The 19,376-nt window shown below is 46.6% G+C and overlaps 1 protein-coding gene across 1 annotated transcript; it reads right to left on the bottom strand.

The window, feature by feature from the left end:
• Window positions 1-1,178: 1,178 nt before the first annotated feature.
• Window positions 1,179-13,746, bottom strand: ASPHD2 (aspartate beta-hydroxylase domain containing 2). The gene is made up of 4 exons (XM_039861826.1): window positions 13,543-13,746; window positions 8,840-9,948; window positions 3,515-3,628; window positions 1,179-2,988 (listed from the first exon to the last, which is right to left on the bottom strand). The coding sequence occupies exons 2-4, from the start codon at window positions 9,645-9,647 to the stop codon at window positions 2,879-2,881; spliced, it is 1,032 nt and encodes a 343-aa protein (XP_039717760.1). The 5' UTR covers window positions 9,648-9,948; window positions 13,543-13,746; the 3' UTR covers window positions 1,179-2,878.
• Between the last annotated feature and the right edge of the window lie 5,630 nt (window positions 13,747-19,376).

Genomic DNA, 19,376 nt, shown 5'->3' with positions numbered 1-19,376 from the left:
TTCCCCTTCCCTTCCCCCACTATATGTTGTAGGACGCTTGATGTTACGAGAGGGGTTACTGCCACCAAAGGGCTCAGAACCCAGACAACTTAGGTGAGTTTGGGGGATGCTGAGCAGGTGCGTGGGAGACCTGGTATGTGACCTGGCGCAAACTGTCCTTGTGCAGTCTGGCCTTGAAGCTGATGTCAGCTGTCTCAGGTGGAAGGCTGGGCTTCTCATTTGAAGCTGGGCGGGTATGACTCCCCTTTGTCACCTCGAGTGTCCCTAGCTGTAGCATGTAAATTACTTGAAGCTGATGTCAGCTGTCTCAGGTGGAAGGCTGGGCTTCTCATTTGAAGCTGGGCGGGTATGACTCCCCTTTGTCACCTCGAGTGTCCCTAGCTGTAGCATGTAAATTACTTTAGCAATTGTCTAGTTGGAAACGTGCACATTAGAAGAGTGAGAAAATTGCAGCCCCAGGCGAGTGGTGTTCTTCCCGTTTCCAGGGCAGCAGGGCTGCAAATGGGAAGCGGGCTTGCATGAGAAAACAGCCGGGCTGCTCCTCAGGTTCCAGGCTGCCAGCGGTCACCTGTCCCTCTTCTAACACAAAGGGAAAAAATTGAAAATGTAGCTATTGAGAGACCTGCTTCTCCCCCTATAGTTAGCCACAGGCAAAGAAAAGGAGCCACTGGCACCCCTGGCCACCATTATCCCTGATCAAATGTGTTTATCCATCTCTTTCTTACCTGTCCTTCCTCCTCATCTGCTTCTCTGTAACTGCTTAGAACCACTGGTACAGCAGAAAGGGAACCAGCATCGTTGCTTCATGTGCCAGGTACCATCTCTACAGTGGAGCAGGCTGAGGCTCCCAGAGGCTCTGTAACCTGCCCAAAGTCGTATGGGAATGAACTCCTGGCACTGAGTCTCAAATCCTTGGCTTTCCTTAAGCCAAAGTCCTTGTTCTTTGCCCAGTGTGACATCCTCAGTTCCTTAACACGACAAAGGTCTGCTGTCTCCACCCAACACCCATTATTTTAGAACTACATTTGCGTCATTCATTATATGGGATCACTTTTAGGGTCCCACCTGTTGCTGTGAAATGATCCAAAAGCCAAGAGCCTCAAACTCATACACTTGCCCCTCTCAGAACTTCAGCCCAAATCGTATCTTCTTCCCTACAGACAACTTTACCACTTCACTCTGGTTTTCAGCAAGATCCTTTATTTATCTCCTGTTCCCCAACCACGTCACATGAGAACTGGCAACCAGGTGCCTGTGTGAGCTGTTGGCTTTGTACACGTAGAGCAGTTGGTATGTACAGAAATCATGCACCTCAGTGATTCTTTAACGAATACTTAATGAGTAAAAAGACTTCAGGTGTTTTGAAACGTCTGCCGTTTCCTGCATTCTAATCACTGAAAAATATCTGGTAGAAACTTTACTCAACTGTAGAAATGTTTTCTTTGCACACTTGCTAGTAACTGCCTAGTGCTTTTCGGATCGTGTTTACTTCTGGCGGTTGTTCCTCCCAGAAGCTTCTGGTTTCCTTTTGGATAGAAACACTGAACCTGTACATATGACAAGTCGTGTACTCCGAACCGCTCCGTGGCTTTATCGACCTGACACTGCCATAATACGTTATTCAAAAACGGCATCTCTAGCATGGCTGGAGGCTGCCCTTTCACACGCCGGCCACGCAGGAGGCTGTTCTCTAGACTTACTGCCCCAAACTGGCCAAAATGCCAGCTTCGTGACTGTGGGTCCTTCGGGTTTGTGGCTTTCCCAGTGTCCTCACTCACACATTGGCTTAGGTTGCCATCACTTAGTGCACACCTTGTGCAAAGACAAGACACGGGGCTGACTCTTTCACTATTCCTGAGTCCAGAGCTTGAACATTTACGTACAAACAAATGAAAAATCATAAGCAACAGAACTCCAGAACAAAACAGACACTTTGGTCGGATCTGCGACTCCAGTTTTGCCAGAGAAAGGCTCTCCAGAATGTGCCTTATCCCGCCACAGCTCCAATCAGCCAACCTGGTGGTCTCAAAGTTCATCATCGAAACAGCTAAAACAGGAAGTGTTTTATGCCCGTTTGGCAGTGGGGCTTCTGTAGGCAGTGAGGTAAGTGAGTTACTCGTTCTGTGGCTGATCCGTGGGAGCCCCATTTGGGTTCTTGAGGACACAAGCCTCAGCTTTGAAGGACAGTAATGTTACAGAAAAGCCTCCAGTCCCACCAGCTAAATGCTGTCTACCAGGGACCTGAAAGGGCTTAGGGTGAGATGAACAGATGGTGACATTTCCCCAGGCCGTGAGACTGTGCACTGCCCCTACCCGTGTCCACCCTGCCAACGGAGCCAGCTGGGTCCCAGGAATGCAGACTCTCCCCCTGCCCTGGGGGTGCTGAGGGGTCCCTTGTGTGACAGTGACAGCAGCAGAGGCCAAGTTCTCCAGTACTCTGGTTTGCAATGTTTTTGTTTTTGTTTTTGTTTTCTTTTAAGGTGACCACAAGAAGTTTTACATTGTTACATTCAGACAAATAACCATTTGATTACTCTATTTCAGAGGACTGAAAAAATCAAGTAGCAATGTGACACAGACAACAGGGCACTGAGCCTCTGGTCACAGAGCAAAGTAATGCGCCATTAGGCAGAAAGGAAGTGCAGAAGCAAATGATTGGAAGGAAAAAAGATCTAAAGAAATACAGGCTGAAAATTCCCCATTTACATTAACTGAAGGAAAGAGGGACCCAACATGATATAAAAATCCCGAATAAGACCTTTCTGTTGAGGCAGGTTTCTGAGCATGGAATTCCGACGCAGTGGCCGCTGGACTGCACCACAGTCTGCCCAGGCCGACCCCCGGCCACTCTTGCCGACCCCCCGCACGGGAAATGTTCTCATCGCCCTGGAGCAAAGATGAAATCCAGGGCCTGCCGTTCGGCCGCTGCGACATTTGGATGCCACAAATCCACCATGAAAACCACCCGTGGGCCATCGTCTGCTGAACCTGGGGTGGGGGCGAGAGAGGAGAGGTTCAGCTCAAGCAGCCCCGGAGCCAGGACCCATGCAGAGCTGGGGCCCACCCGGTTAGCTTTCAGGCGCAGATCAGAGGATGTCTCTGGTCAAGAATACGATCATGGCTTCCTCAGGTTCTGAGCAGAGTACATAAAGGAAATGGCGGTGGGTGGGGGAGAATTTGTGGTAGGTGGAGCACAGAGGATGCTTAGGGCAGTGAAGCTATTCCGTAAGATCTGCCATGGTGGACATATGTCATTATATGTTTGTCAAAACCCATAAAATGTCCAACACAGAGTGAACCCTAATAGAAACTATCGACTTTAGTTAAGAATAATGTATCAATATGCGCTCATCAATTACAACAAATGTGCCATACTTAATGCAAGATGTTAATAAAAGGGGAAATTAGTATGGGAGTGATATGTACTTTCTGCTCAGTTTTTCTGGAAGCCTAAAACTGCACTAAAAAATAAAGTCAATTAAAAAAAAGCAGCAGTGGGAGAGGCAGAACCTACCTTCGTGGAATGCGGTATGCAGAAAAGAGTCATCAAAGAGGAGGCAGCGGCCTTCCGCCCAGCACTGGGGCTCTCCCCCAACCACCAGCTCGCAGCCACTCGGAGTTTTCAGACCTTGAGAGAAAAAGCAGAGGAGAGAGAATGAAAACTGGCAGGATCAGGGGTGGCCAGAAGTCGGGGGGTGGCTGCTCTGGGGAGAGCTCTCAACTTCCCAAGCACTCAGTCTTCACTCGCACCCCGTTTGGGGTAGGGGGTAGTTCAACAGGGCAAATACAGGCTGTGTACCTGGATCCCTGCCATGCTCCTTGGAGAAACTCATTCCTTCTCTGTTCTTGGTCATGGATTCCTCTGATTAAAGCCAGGGACCAAGGCTTGCTCTACACCTTTAAGACTCCTGAAGCCCAACCACGGGACCCCAGAAATTGAGGAAGCCAGGTTCAGGACCTCGCCTTTCAATAACTGTGTTTCCTATAATCTCATCTCTAGGGCTGTTTTAGGTGAGATTAAAGAGGCAAAGTCTCACACAGCACCTTCCTCTCTAGGTTTCAACCTTTAAACCCGGTTTGAGGCTCTAGATGGCATGCTCTCAGTCGAAGTTTCCTGGCCTCATTCTGGAAAACCGAAGGACACCCCTAAGGAAATGCCTGAGTTTTAAGAGAAGTGGACACTTGGTAAAGAGCCATATGCTTCAAACACTAGCAGTGAGTCCCAAGCTTGAGTGCCTAACCCCAGAGAGGGGGAAGTGGCTGAGACCTGCCATGCGTATGCTTTCACATGCCCGGCTCCAATCCAAGGGAAATGCTGGGCCCCTGTCACTAATGGATTCAGAAGAGCTCGGGTCAGCCCAGTGACTCTCAGGAAGGACTGACCCAGGAGAAAGCGGGGCCCTGGTAGAGAGGCTAGAATTGTGGTGTTCTCATCCGTCCTCAGTGACTCACTGTGACGATCATGACTCTGGGCCTGTTGGCACTCCCCGCTGTGACCGAATGCCCTTTAAGACAAATCTGAAATGGCTTTCTAGCGGGCAGGGTATTTTAATGCACAATTTGAACCAGAAATGGATGACTCCAGGAAGCACATATGCACTAAGAGTTCTAACAGAGGCCACATGGAGGAGTGGGAAGGACAGAGGACCTGGAGTCAGAGACTGCCTCTGACTCTTATGTGCTGTGTAACTTTGGGCAAACGCTCAACCTCTCTGAGCCATAGCTTCCTTGTCTGTAAAGGGGGGACATTAGCATACTTACTTTCTAGAGCTACATGTCCTTGCTACCAGTAACTGAAAACTGACTGTGAGCAGGTCTGTGTTACACATTTTACAAACACCACTTCACCCACTTTCCAGATGGAGCACCTGAGATCTAGAGAAGTTAAATGACCTGCTGGATTTCACTATTTAGTCCTCACGGGAGCTGAGATTTGATTCCAAATCTGTCTGGCTCCAATGAATAGGCTCTTATAACACTGAACAGTATGATATAAGTGCTAGTTTTTAGATTCGTAGCAATGACAGCAAAGTGATCGCTGATTTTCCCACACTTAAGATGTTTTAGCCATCAATAGTACATTTAATTGAATCAGCTGAAACTGTCCATTCTGACTCTGAAATCACAATCTCCCACTACTGTTAACTGCTGCAGGGGTGAGGGGTAAAGGGATCTAGCCGGCTCACTGACCCAGATGAAGAGAGCCCCTCAGGCCACACCCTCTTTTCACATAGGCTCTCACTTGTTGGTTCAGGTGGAGAAGGCCTTTAGGAATAGGTGGTTCTCTGCAAGGACAGTCTATCCCAGGGTTTCAGAAAGAAGTGCCCCCTTTTCTGAGCCACTAAATGATTCACTGCCATGCACCACGGTACAACAGGACAATGGCCTGGCTTGCTGGCTTGCTAGCCCCACGCTTACTCTCCTCTACCTCCCCTGACACCCTGCCCAGCCTTCCAGTAGCCTACCATTCCTGCTTCTTGCCCACAAACCAGTTTAGTTGGCAGAAGTAATCAATATCCCCCCAAATAAAGAATTCAGGTGGCTCCTGGAGATAGAGACAGGCCCCGCACATGGCTTTGGCCAGTCCCATGTACCCAGGCCCCTCTCTGGCTTAGGGTTTGCTGCTCCATCCCTGCCAACCAGTGAAGCAGGCGGGAGAAGGGTGGAGAAAGGGCTCTGTCCACCAGCAGCCCCCACTCAGGAGGCTGGCGGCTGGCACTCAGGGTGGGTGAGGCAAACATGAGCTGATTTGCTGTTACTGTTACCACACAGCTAGGCAGCCCAGAAATCCAACAGAATATGCATGAAAGGAAAATGAGAGTTCAATTGTGCTTATTTAGCGAGAATTTTCTGAATATGCTCATGCTTTTTCATCTACCCTTTCCAGAAGGTTGGGTATTTGGATGGATATCTGCCTCCCCGGGAACACCTGCCTGGACAGTGTCAGAGGTTGCTTCCCAGAGGTTTGTTGCCGCATGTCCAGGACATCCCGGCCCCATACACTACGCCTGGTGACATCTGGGCTAGAGCTGCCCCGGGGTTCCACATGGAGTGGAGACTGAGTGATGCCACCCCTAGCGGGCTCCGCAACTGTGTACCACACACACAGACTGGACAAAGAGCAGTGGCTGGGGCTGCAGTCGTCCGGAGGGGCAGTCCCACCAATCGCAACTCAGATGGAAGGCAGAAAAGGACAAGAGTTGGCATTTCAAGAGCACAATTCTGGAACCACAGGTGCCTCCTCCACCTTCGGCCAAGTAATTGGTAGAGTTGTGGCCTCCAGGCATGTATTAAGCTTGAAATGCTTCCGAGCTCATTCTCTCTAGACTCCCTCTCTGTCAACACACAAGGTCACGTGAATCAGACACACCTCTGTTTCCTTCCTAGGTGGATACGAATGTGGGCCTGAAAGAAGGAAATGTTGAGCGAACCCAAGCATGGAGCTCGCCCTGGCCATGAGGACTAGCCACGTTTTCCAAGGCTTCCTCCTGTCAGAGGAACGTGAAGCAACCCATTTTTTCTGGTGGCCAGTAACCAGCCAGGCTGAGAAGAGAATGACATGTCAGAAAGAGGGCTCACGTGGGTGTGATTTACACACACACACACTGCACAGATGCACAAAAGGCATTAATATAGCGGAAGCAAGTCTTTGGTTTTCTTGCCACCAGCCCTTCCTGTTCAACACACCTGCCTGGAATTCTATCTTCAAACGTCCTTCCCTATATCATTCTGAAGCTTTTAAAAAACATAAAAGGAAAACCTTAAAAAAACACAAAACAGCATTTTCCCCATTGCCCACAGCCTCGGTCCCCCATGGATTTGAGCGTGGCATGGAGGGGCCCTCTGTGATTTGCTCCCACACAACCTCTCCAACCTTAGCATCCACCACTGGACTCCTGAGCAAGCCCTCACACCACTCCCCTAAGCCCCAAGGGGAAGGCTCCTCCACTGTTCCACCCTGGCGGTCCCAGTGATCCTTCAAGGTCAGATCACCTTCCCTGAGCAGCCCACCTGCAGCCCTCGTGTCCTCTGACCTCTGAGTGCACCCTGGTGTCTTGCACAGCAGTTTTACTAATCGTGATCATCACTTAGATGATCACCTCACTTCTTAATCAGAGCCCCTTTAACTGACACATAGCACTTCTAATCCTCCAACCAACCTCCAGGTAGGTATCATTACTTCCATTTGAGAGAGGAAAAAATGGGGGCTCAAAGAGTTTACAGGCCCCGCCCGAGGCCAACTGACAAATGGGGCTCACAGATCTGGGTCCAGGTGTTTTTGCTGCCAAAGCCTATTCGTTTCCCACTGTTTCCTGGCAGCGGAGACCATGTCTCGTGGACCCTTTCTCATCCTGTCCTACATGGTGTTTGACTCTAAGAGCTACCAGGTTATCAAATGCTGTCATGCGCCAGGCAACACGTCAAGTAGCTACAAAGGATATTACTTTATTTCATCATCTCAATGATCCTGCAAGATAAGTACTTATCTCCTCACTTTACAGATGAGGAAACTGAGGCACAAAGAGACTCAGTTCCTTGCCCAAAGTCACACAGCTGACTACCAAGCCAGGGCATCTCCTCCAGAACCTCAACCTTGTCCTGCCTTTCTCCTTGAAATACAGTGTCAATTGCTTGAATCTAGTTCCTTTCATTTGTTAAAGTTCTGAAGCCCTCTATCTAAGCCACATCTTACTCAGAATCCCCAGAGAGAGAGCAAGTGAAGCAGAGGGCTCTGGGAGAAGAGGGGGTGGAGGGCCTGGGGCATCTTGCTCAAGTCCCCCCAGGCAGCCACAAAGCCCCTATGCAGAAGTAATTATGAACTCTTGCTCCGCCCACACAGGGATCCTCACGTGTTTTTCCTGCCTCCAACCTGAGGCCAAGGGAGCACTGCAAACTCCCAAAGCTGGGCCTTGCTGAGGCTCCCAGCATGCTCCTCTAACTTGGGATGCTAACTGGTGGTGCCATCACCCCCGGTAACAAGCCATTATCACCACTCACCAGGAACTAACATCCATATTTACCAAGTTGTTTTCAGGCCTGTTTTTACTAAGTACTCTGTGTGAACAAATGTTTTATAATACACATTTTATTACCAGATCCTCAAAGTAACTCTGTAAAAGATGATCTTTTTACCACCACCTTCCAAATGAGGACACTGAGACTCAAAAAGGTGAAGTGACTTTCCCAAAGTAACAGAGCCAGCATGTGGTGGGGCCAGGACTCAACACAGGCAATCTCACTCCAACCTTGTTCTCAAAACCACTGCTACACACAGTACACATATTACCGATTTCCCTAGAATCTGAGTAAAATCACCACCAAGCATAATTTTGCCCTTGAAGATTCAGAAGGCACTTTCTCAGCCTCCCGGTGTCATTACGAACCTCAAAATCATGGCAATCTTTGGCTCTAGAGGTCTGCTGTCCAATACAGTAGCCACTAGCCATATGTGGTCACTTAAATTTAAACTTAAATTCTGATTCAGGTTAATGATTGAGTTCTTTAGTCACACTAGCCACATCGCAAGCACTCAATAGTCACAGGTGGCTACTGGCCACCATATTGGATAGTACAGATGGAGATCATTTCCATCATTGCAGAAAGCTCCTCTGGACAGAGCTTCTGTCAGAAATGAGGTTTACACTGATCATGAGTTTCTTTTTTGACCCAATCTCTGCTATTAAAATTGCTCACAGGTGATTCATCAATTTGTGATAGAAATACAGTAAAGAATGTGAAAAAGCACAATTCTGGCTATTGAGCTTTTGTGATGTCTGGATTCCCGTAAGTCTGTACTTAGAAGGGTGAGTGCTAGGAGACACCTGGCCCAGTGACATACCTAAATGGCATCGGATGCGGATGTTGGTGGGTCCATAGTGCTCCGTTATCACAGTCCCAGGGCTCAGCACTGAGATGCATGCGTTCCCAAAAACATTGTTCCCAATACAGGTCCGAAGGCTTCCGAGCAAGCGGTACGTCCGTGGGCACTTCCTGCAGTTCCTGGGAACGCAAACCCCCTGATTGATCAAGTAAAAGGTGACCCACTCCCCGCTGGGGGTGCTGTTCATTTTCCAGCCCTGCGGGAGGCTGCAGTTTGAAAAAGCTTTGTAGAGGGTCTCAAACTCGCACAGGATGGTCTGGAAGTTCCGTTCCAGCACTTCCACGTCATGCTTTTGGGCGTCCCGGGAGAAATATGGCGTGGTGGGGAGGTCGGGCAGGAAGAAGACCTCTGGCTTCTGGATGGAGGGCCGGCTATTGAGGTAGCGGCCCTGTTCACGGATGCCCTTGTGGATGCGGCCCATGCCGGACCAGGAGTAGCGCTTGGCGTACTCCTGCAGGTTGTGGTAGAGTTTCTGGTTGAGGCCCTCGTTGTGGGTGCAGCGCACGCACTCGGGGGACTGGCAGTACACGTACCCGTTCTGCAGCCCGTTGGCATCTGTGCCCTGTATGAGGGAGTTGACAGAGACGTAGGGCCGGGGCTGCTCCCGGCCCACATGGTAACAGTACCACACGAACAGGACCAGTAGGCAGGCCACGGTGACAACAGCGGTGGTGTCGCAGTCCCTTACGGACTGGATGCCCGTGGCGATGCAGTCCCGTAGGCCATCCAATGACCAGCTCCAGGCCACCAGCCACTCAAATGACATCTTGAGGGAGTTGTGGTTGAGGGTGTGAAACAAGGTCAGAGAGTCACTCCTCTGGGGTCCCAAGGGCACCCGCACCGTGCAGGTTAGCGCGGGGGGAAAGGGGCGGCTGGGGCAGGGGGAGGCATGGCTGCCACTGTTCCTCAGATCCTGCCAAGGGCAGCATAGATAAACAACAAGGCCACCTGTGCCCACCACTCCACCCTGGGCAAAAGTCACTGTGGGTAGAGTAGAAGGAGTTGCTTTATGTTACATTAGCAAGTGGGGTTGGTACTGTGAAATGATTTTCTTAAGAAGTCCAAGCCTGGGATGAAAAAAAAAAAAAAGAATAAATTTTTCTACCTGGAAAAGTCCTTGACTAAAATATAGTCTCAGATCATTCTATAAGGTCCTTGTTAATAGGGGATACACTTTTCAATCTTGTGTACTCTCTCCCCATTTTACCACCGGCCCCATTTCCCAGAAGACCAGCAGTTTCATCTGCATCAAGTACTGTTTGAAAATCACAGTAGTTTCATCTATTTTGTTATCATTAGGAGATGCTATTATTCCCACTTTTACTAATGAGGAAACTGAGATTCAGAGAAGTCCTATAACTTCCCCAAGTTCATGTAGCCACAGCAGGAACACAACCCCATCTGACTTCAAAGCAATGGCTATCCATTTTGCTATACTCTGTGTAGTAGGTATTTAATAAATGCTTATTTCTCCTTAAATCTCTGTACCTCTAATTAAAGAGACATCTGGATTAAAAAGCATCTTGAAAATGACAAGAAACTTTAAAACTGGATGCTCTCCATTTTATTTTTTTCTTTTCATAGCACTTCATCAGTCTCATTTAATCTCTTTTGCCCTTCTGACATGGGTTGGGCCTAAATCAAACTGGAAAAGGAAGTAGGCTCTCTGGGGTTGCAGCCATGGCAGACGCAGGGCATTTTCTGTCTACTTGCTTGGGAGACTACCCACTGGCCTCATCCATGGGATTATGAAAGTGACGTGATGGGATAGAATGGAAATAGAAGCCTTTTCAGGTCTCTGTCTCCAAAACAGACAGAAGTACTTTGCCATGTATCTTGTCAGTGGTTAGTACCAGTGTCTAGAACCCTGATTATCTTAATAACCTTAAAGTATGATCAGAGCTCAGCTGTCATATTTCCTGTGTCTATAAAACCTCTAACATGTTTCCAGCTGAAACCCTCTGTCCATCCTGCGTTTTCTAATCTGATGTGAACAACCATGTCTATGTTCTACAAGTCTAATATATCCCCTCATCTTGAGGAGCAAAATAATTCAGACAATACGTTTTGTACTCTGCCCGCTCTCTTCTCTTTCAGGAATATGAGACGACAACTAAAAAAAGTGGGAAAGCTGTATTCTCCCCTTTCTCTGGGGACTCAACTTGGCCTGAAAAGTCTTGCAATGTAGCAGTGAAATTAAGAATCCAAACTGGAGACGGGCTGGATCAAGTATTAATCCCAACCCTCGGTAGGTCACATTCTATCTCTAAGTCTCAGTTTCCTTATCTATAAGATGAGGTAATGCTCATCTTGCTGGATGAAGATGAATGACAGAGATAAAGCACTTATGTCATAGCAAGCATTCAATATGTGCTGGTGACTGCTATGACATCCTATTTTGTGTGGCATCCTATTTTGATTAGCCAGCAAACCAAAAGTGGGAAATCAGGGAAAGATATCTGAGGACTGAGAATTCCAACAGCTGAAGGTAGATTCTGGACACCCTTGTTGCCACACATTTCAAGTGATTTTTTTTTTTTGGTCCCCAAACTTGCAAAGCCCGAAAAGAAAGGGAAACCTTAGGTGTTCATTAACTGCCTCATTGCATCTTCCCAGCTTAGGATGAATAAAGAATCACTTGACTAAAATGTTGAGTAGTCCAAAACATACATGCTGAATATTCATGTATATTTTTTATGTTTCTAGAAAAAATACAAGAGTGGGGAAGCTAAATTTTTTTCTCACACCTTCTCAATTTCTTCATGGTTCTCTCTTAGTTCTACCATAACTGGTGGCTGTTTCCTCTGGAGGAGAAGGGAAAGAAAATCTGGATGAAAGGTGTTTTGTTTGCGAGCCATTTCCAAAGCAGAACCCCAGGATTCCTGAAATTCAGTGTGAAACTATTATCTGTGTGCCAAACACCCCACTACTGAGTTAAACCTCTAATTGGAACTTTTAAACTCCCTCTCTCAGGAGGAGAGGTGTTCTTAAATGTTCTAAGAGTGAGATGGTGATAATTTGACAAACACCTGTTAAGAGTTAGCTCCCATGAGCTCTGCTAATCTCTGGAGTTTAAGTCAATCAAAATGAAGACACAGAAGACAGTATACACAATGAAGGAACTGCTCCACTGACATCCCCACTGCTTACCCCTCCACCCTTGGGGAAGGCTCATACTGTACAACGCCAGCCATGAGCGCTCCCTAAACTGAGCTATAAACAAAAGGCAACAAAAGATCCTCATGCCTGAGCCCCAGCTTCTGACCCTGCTCACAAGATCATAAACATCACTGAGAGCTGAAGTTAAGACTTTTCAGACCTGTCAGTTACTTTTAGCAAAATATGCAGGCAGGCCCCTGAGCCCAGAGGTGGATCAGCAAGCTCACAGTTGAAATGTGACACTAAAAGAAACCTTTACATTTGCAAGGTGATTGGCAGTTTATTAAGTACTGGTTCAAGCATTTGACACTCATAGCACCCAGTGACAACTCTCTATCTCCACAGTGGGGAGAACATGGGTTCTCCCTCTTTCCCAGCTCCTGTCTCAGTGACCACAGTAACTTCCAGCTTCCTTCACACATCTGTTCATTTTCATCTATTTCACTTCTGTAGTCATTAGGGATGGGGACATCTCATTGCAGTTCCGCACAATAATAATACGCAACTCCAGATCTCAAAGGTCAGTCAGCTCTGGGAAATAGGGTCCAAATTCACGGCCAATTGGTGAGCAAGTCCAATCAAATATAATTTCTAATACAGCGAACCCCTGGGAGACAGACTCATAGCTCTGACCTGGTTAATCCATTTTCATTACCAGTCCAAGAGGTTGCCCAGTTCCAAAGAGCTTCTGGTCAGGCACTCTCAGGGTGCCTTCAGGCCACCCCAGGAGCCCCTCAGAGATTTGGCAGCGCCGGGCAAGGTGTGTGATCCATGTCACCCTCTCCGCCCAGGGGCCAGGAGCTGCCCTGGGGCCAGCCCTCTCTGGCAGGGACCTGAGGACCTTTCCTCCTATCTTGGCCAGCTTTTTCAAGCATCCACTCACTCTGGAGAGTTGAGGGTAAAGGGGTGGGCAGAGGATGGGTTAACACAGATGGTGACCACTAGGAGGTCAGATGAGGAGGGGGATGGGACTAGGTAAAGCTGAATACTGACAGGAAAAGTGGGCAATCAACTCAAGAATACGGAATGAAGCTTATGGTAATGAAAACTCAAGAGACAGGGGAGGAGGGTCGCCACGGGAAATATGGGAAGTGGGTGATGCTCAGGGCTGGGAGAGGGAGAGAGCAAGCAAGGAAAGGGACCAAGCAGGGTCATCTGGAGGAGGGTGATGGTGTGTGAGGGGGTGAGGAGGGTAGTTAACAAGAGGGAGGGTACCGCGATGGGGCACGGGGGAGGAGAAGGGTGATGCCCGGCTCCGGCCGCGAACACAGCAGAGGCGGTGCGCTCAGCACGTAGCGAGCGTCGGCTGGCAGGGCCCCTTGGCCGGGCCGGGATGCCGGGCGCAGGAAGGCGCCCGCGTTCCACAGCACCCTCAGCGGCCGCAGCGCCGGACGTGGGGACCGCGGGCCTGCAGCCGCCGGGCCCCTGTCTCCTCCCGGTGTCGCGGAGTCGTCCCGGCCGCGCCGCCCTCCATCCCCGCAGCCCCCAGAGACACCGCTTACCTGTGCCACGGCGCGCGGTTGGCGGGGGTGGCCGCTGAGGCCCCAGCGACTCAGCCACCCGAGGGCGCGGACGCGCGGACGCCCCCTGCCCGCGTTGCTGAGCCACCGCCCCGCCGCTGCCCGGCCCACGCCGCGGGAGCCCGAGCCGGAGCCTCGCCGGTGCCTCACCGGTGCCGACGCCGCTCTGCGCTCCGCGGGGCTGCGAGGACCACAACTCCCACAATGCCGCGCGCGGCCGGGCGGGGCGGGACGACGCGGGGGCGGCAGACGGGCTGGGACCCTGGCCCCCAACGCGGATCTGCCTTAGTTGTGCGCTGGGTGACGGGAAAGCTGACTTGTGCCGCCCACTCGGGTGGCTTTTGCCATAGCGGCCGCGACCCTTTGCAATAAGACGCACCGCCCGCCCAGTCCGAATTCAGTTAATTTATTAAGTCCAGCTTGCGTTAATTCATTCGTTCCCCGTTTCTCCCTCTGTTTCTCTCTTGGTTCTCCCTCCCTTGGTCTCTCTTTCCCTCTCTCCGGCGCTCTGAGACTCTCCCACCTACATTTCCTTCTTTCATTCTCTTTCACTTTCCATCTCTCATTTTTCCTCCTTCACTTCCTCCTGCCTAACATCCTTCATCCTTTATTGATTGATTCTACATACACTTATAAGGCCTCTTGGGCACTTGGAATGAAACCGCAAATCAAACAGGATCCTTAGTCTCTCGGAAAACTCATTCCTTTAATACAAATGATTGAACGAATCATATCAATGATGGGGCAACCTCTCTGTGGATGGCCCTGTGCTCTGTGGTGAGGGGTTCAGACAAGGCCCCTGGGGGTAGTGGGGGGTCACAGTCCAACCAGAAGTAGACCTGAAGATGTCCGAGTAAATCTACAATCACCCGCCTGTCAGAGTAGTACCGGACTGGATGAGAGTGTGTAAGGGATGGATGGGGTGGGGGACTTCATGAGAGAGTGGAGGCCCCTGGGCGGCCTCAGAAGTAATGTTTGAGATAAGGCTTGTGGGAGAAAAAATAAGCTAACAGTGGCCATGGGACAGCTGTTAAGAGCCTCAGGGCATGGGCGGGTTCCGACAGCACTGAGTAGGGCAGCCCGCCCACAATCCATCTGTTCCTGTCCCTCAACCCACTTGTTGCTGTCCCAGAATCCACCTGGTCCCAGACCTGAGAACCCAACTTTACCATGACCTCAGAACCCACCTCTACCGTTTCCCACAATCCACTTCTCATGGCTGTCCCGGGAACCCACCTCTACCAGGTTCCGGAATTCATCCTGTCCCTGTTCCGGAACCCACCACTACCATGTCTGGAATCCACCTATGGCCCTGTCTCAGAGTCCACCTGGTCCCTGTCCGAGGACTCACCTCTATTGTGGTTCAGAATACACATTTACTGTGGTCCAGAATCTACCTCTACCATGCCTTAGAATCCACTGCACTGCTATCATCTCTCCCCTTTTCTCGACTCCAAAGGAGAACTTGTTTTTCTCTTTTACTCTACTGAAATAAGCCTGAATGCATATAATACATTGGGAAACCATAAAATGCATCCAGATTTGCTCAAAATGTTGGTAATTGACACAGATGTCAGATTTAGAAACATAAAACAAAATGTTTGTTTTCACTGCCAGCCTCAACATGAGTCGGTTAGAGAAGGTGGTAGGGCATTTGGTTTGTCTCACATGTAGAAAGTTGCTCAAATTTAGACTTCTCCAAAGGTGCTTACGCATTCAGTCACAGCATCACGTTGACAGGGACAACGAAAGACTATATAGCTGTAAATGAGTGTTCCACATCATCTGTAGTACATTATGAATTAAAATTGTCTGTAAATCCTGTAATTATCTTTGACCAGTGCAATTATATTGTTCTGGATTTGTTAAGAGTATTTATTTGTTTGATGGCAATATTACCATACACACATTTTACTAATCTTGCTTGTCATTTCTTCCTCTGGGAGACCCTAGGAGGTGAGTTCCCCCAGATAAGGGTATCCAGGCCTTCCAGAGGGATCTTGGGGTGAGAGTTTCAGATAAATTAACACTGTGCTAATGGAGGATCCGAGATAAGGGCCAAGTGTATCTAAATTGTCTGCCTTCAGCTTGGCTGCCACCCTAGTCCTCCTCCTCTCAGTCTTCCCTAGGGCAGTCATTCCCGACCCACTCTGAGGCTGTACAACCTATCATTATGCCATCTCATACACTTGCGGGGGCCACCCAACTCCCTCCTCCTACAGATGGAGTCACTGGGAATCCAGAGAAAACATGCCTTGTTCAATCAAGGTCACAGCACATCAGTAGAAGAATGTGTAACCTCTGGAGAAAATGCTTGATTGGTGCATTAAAGAAACTGGTATAGTCACTTTATAGAGCAATTTGGTAGTGTTTGTTAAAACAATAACAACAAATGTGTACACCTTAAGAACCAACAATTTCACTACTCTATATATCTACCCTAGAGAAATTCCAGGGTGGATAAAATAGTTATGTTCTCATATTTTATAATACTGTGCAGCTATTAAAAATGAGGAGCTAGGTATACATGTAAAAATATGGATAAAGTTCCTAACAAATAATAGAGCAAAGAAAGCAGAATTATATTTGCAGTATAATTTCATCTACATCTCACACACACACACACACACACACACACTACATTACTCTATAGTTTCTGTGGATATATACATATATTTATGTAAAAGCAGGAGAAAAGCACTGGAAGAATACATTAATATATTCTCCTTTTTAAAACTTAAAACGTTACAGTGTTTGCAAATGCAAAGAATATCCTTCAGGAAGCATACCAAAATTGTGAGTTGTAACTTCAGGGGAGGTTGAGAAGGACTGAGAATTGGGCACAATTGACAAAGAAGAACTCCAGCATTTTCTGTAATGTTTTCATTTGATTTAATATTTTCGAAAGGATTTTAAAGCTCCTGGACCAAATTCAGAAAGAACAAATGAGTTACTAGCACTGCCTCCCTCCCTCAACCCTCAACCACCCTGTTCCTTTTCCTTGAGAAAACCATTATAACCTTTTATGCACTGTCTAGGAAAATGCAATACATTTGTAAATATAGAAGTATTTTAACTTAAAAAAACATTAGTATATTATTAGTGATATTAAAATAGATTTCTAAAATAAAATTTTAAATTACATTAAAATTGTTCAACACCAGATAATTTTAAATTACAAAAACAATTGTTCGACACCAGAAAATCTTTTACTAGAACTCATCATATTAACACATTAAAGGACAGAATTACACATCATCTCAACAGATGCAGAAAATGCATCTGACAAAATTCAATAATTAAAGACTCCCAGCAAAATAGGAACAGAAAGGAACTATGTCAATCTGATAAAGAACATTTATGAAAAACTTACAATCAACATCATACTTGATGGTTAGCAACTGATTGTTTCTCCTTAAGGATTAGGACCGAGACAAGGATGTTCACTCTCATCACTCCTATCCAACATTGTCCTGGAACTCCTGACCACAGCAACAAGGCAAGAAAAAGAAATAAGAAGCATTTGGAACCATAATAGAAAAAACTATTCATAGTAGCAACAAAACTGTAAAGGGCTCATAATGAATTTAACTAAAATGGAGAAGATAAAAAAAGTTAAATAAAATTATTGAAGGGCACAAAATAAATTGTGAGTGATGACAATGTATGCAAACTTCATGAAGATGAAGAGATGACTTCATAAAAATATCAGTTTCCCCAAATAATCTATAAAATTTAAATCAATTTTTATGAAAAACTCAATGTTTTTAGTGCAAAAAGAGAAATCGGTCATAAAATTTAAATAAAAAAGCAAAGGGCCAAGAAAGCTAAAGACAAAATGAAACTGCCTAATAAAAATGAGCAAAGGATATGAGCAAACAATTTAGACAGAGGAAACACAAATAACCAATACACATGTAGGAAAGTGCTATGCCACAATGCTTCTCATGGAAATACTAATTAAAACTACAATGAGATGTCATTTTGCATTCATCATGTTGGCAAAAATTAAAAAGCCAGTTGATGCCAAGTGTTGGTAAGGCTGTGGAGCAGTGGATACTCTTGTACATTGCTGGTGGAGTATAAATTCGCACAACCACTCTGGCCATCTTCAGCAAAGTTGAAGGTGTGTACTTCCCCCTAATCTCCTATTCTGCTTCCTGGTATATGCTCTAAAACGTTGAATTTCAAACTGGGACTCCCAGTTTGTTGGTTGTAGAATTTACAGAGTGAGTCATCACCATGATTTAAAACAACGAAATAGAATAAATTACAATAAAAATTACGAGAGTGTTTCTGAATATGTCCTGAGAGAATTGTGTGTGTGTGTGTGTGTGTGTGTGCGCGCGCGCGTGTGTGTGTGTGTTGCTGCATTGAGTCCAGTGTAAAATGCATTTCTGATAGTGGGTAGTAGTCAGGTAAGTTTGAAACTTTTGCTCTAGAGGAATTTTCAGAGTAGGATACGTACAAGAATGTACATTGCAACATTCTGTGAAAATTGAGGCAACAAACATTCATCAAGAGGAAAATGCACATATAAATTTGTGCAGATGACTATGATACAGCAGTTCAAGTGCATGAGCCAGACCTAAATGTTTCAACATGGATAAATCTCCAAAATATAATAATGAGCTGGAAAAACAAACTGGATTGATATGTATAGCATAATATTGATACAAAGTGTGACCTCATGCAAACAATGCAATGTACTGTTTAAGAAAATATATATACACACATATATAGATATACATACATATATTCAGGGGAAAATGTATATATGAATATGTATTAATATATGTATTAATAGTAAAAAAAACTTGCATGGGGGAGTATTAATACAAATTTAGGATAGTGGTTATTTCTAAGGAGGGAGGGAGGGGGAAAGGAAATGGGATTATGGAAGGTCACATGGAGGAAGGCCTTCAACAATATTTGCAATATTTTATTCCTTTACAAACACCAAAGCAATAAAGCCAAATGGTAATATTTGATAAAGTGGAGTGGTGGGCATATAAATGTTTGTCTTATTAATCTCTATGAGTGTTTGAAATGTTACACAAATATAAATTATAAAAAGGCAATTTGATTAGGTAAAGTGAATTTTGTTTATGCAAGTTTAAGTTGCGAGTTTCTGATATGACTTGAGCTATTTGGAGATATTCAAGAACAGCTGTTTCAACTTTGAGGTTCAACAAGAGAAAGAGGCAGGAAGGAGTGGGGTGACAAGCACGTGTTCTGGAGTTCTTAGTTGCTTTCCTCTCAGCAGCTTGCCTTTCCTCAACTTTATATATATTGACCTTCTATATTTGGGCAATAAAAGATCCTAAGACTAAAATAAGTTTGTAAACCACTGCCCTAGCCTACCTCAAATAAAAGTTGGGAAGCTTTGCTCTGGGAAATATCTGGATAAGCCTGAGTCAGAAATTCTAAGAAATAAGTTTGCATATCTCTTCAAACGGATTTATTACATTGGATAACACGCTCTGGCTGGTTAGCATATACAGATGTATAATTCTATCTATCCAGAAAGCAGAGCCACACTTGTGTGTTATCAAATACTGAATGTGTTCCAAGAAGAAATCTAAATCACCTTGAGCTGATCCAATAAAGTGCTGCTAACATCTATTTAGCGTTTGAACAGACGGTGAACTTCCTGCTTACAATGCAAATAGGTAGAACCAGACAGGAGCCTGCTGCTTGTGAAGACCTGGAAAGTTTGCTTTATACATTAGAGTAAGTGAATTAATTAGAACTTCTCCCCAAAGGCAACACCTGTTTCTGCCACTGTCTTCCACTGGGTCACCCCCTACACACAC

Source organism: Pteropus medius, unplaced genomic scaffold (genome assembly GCF_902729225.1).
Source record: "Pteropus medius unplaced genomic scaffold, Ma_sr-lr_union100, whole genome shotgun sequence".
Lineage (NCBI taxonomy): Eukaryota > Metazoa > Chordata > Mammalia > Chiroptera > Pteropodidae > Pteropus > Pteropus medius.
Note: the sequence above shows the minus strand (reverse complement) of the source record. Positions and strands in the feature narration are given on the sequence as shown.

Bases quoted from the DNA above. Each gene is read 5' to 3' on its own strand.
- ASPHD2 (XM_039861826.1), bottom strand. From the start codon at position 9,647: ATGTCATTTGAGTGGCTGGTGGCCTGGAGCTGGTCATTGGATGGCCTA. The intron at 3,629-8,839 runs GTATGTCACTGG...TTTTCTCTCAAG, and splicing joins CCGCATCCGATGCCATTTAG to GTCTGAAAACTCCGAGTGGC. The intron at 2,989-3,514 runs GTAGGTTCTGCC...CCCCCACCCCAG, and splicing joins GCATACCGCATTCCACGAAG to GTTCAGCAGACGATGGCCCA.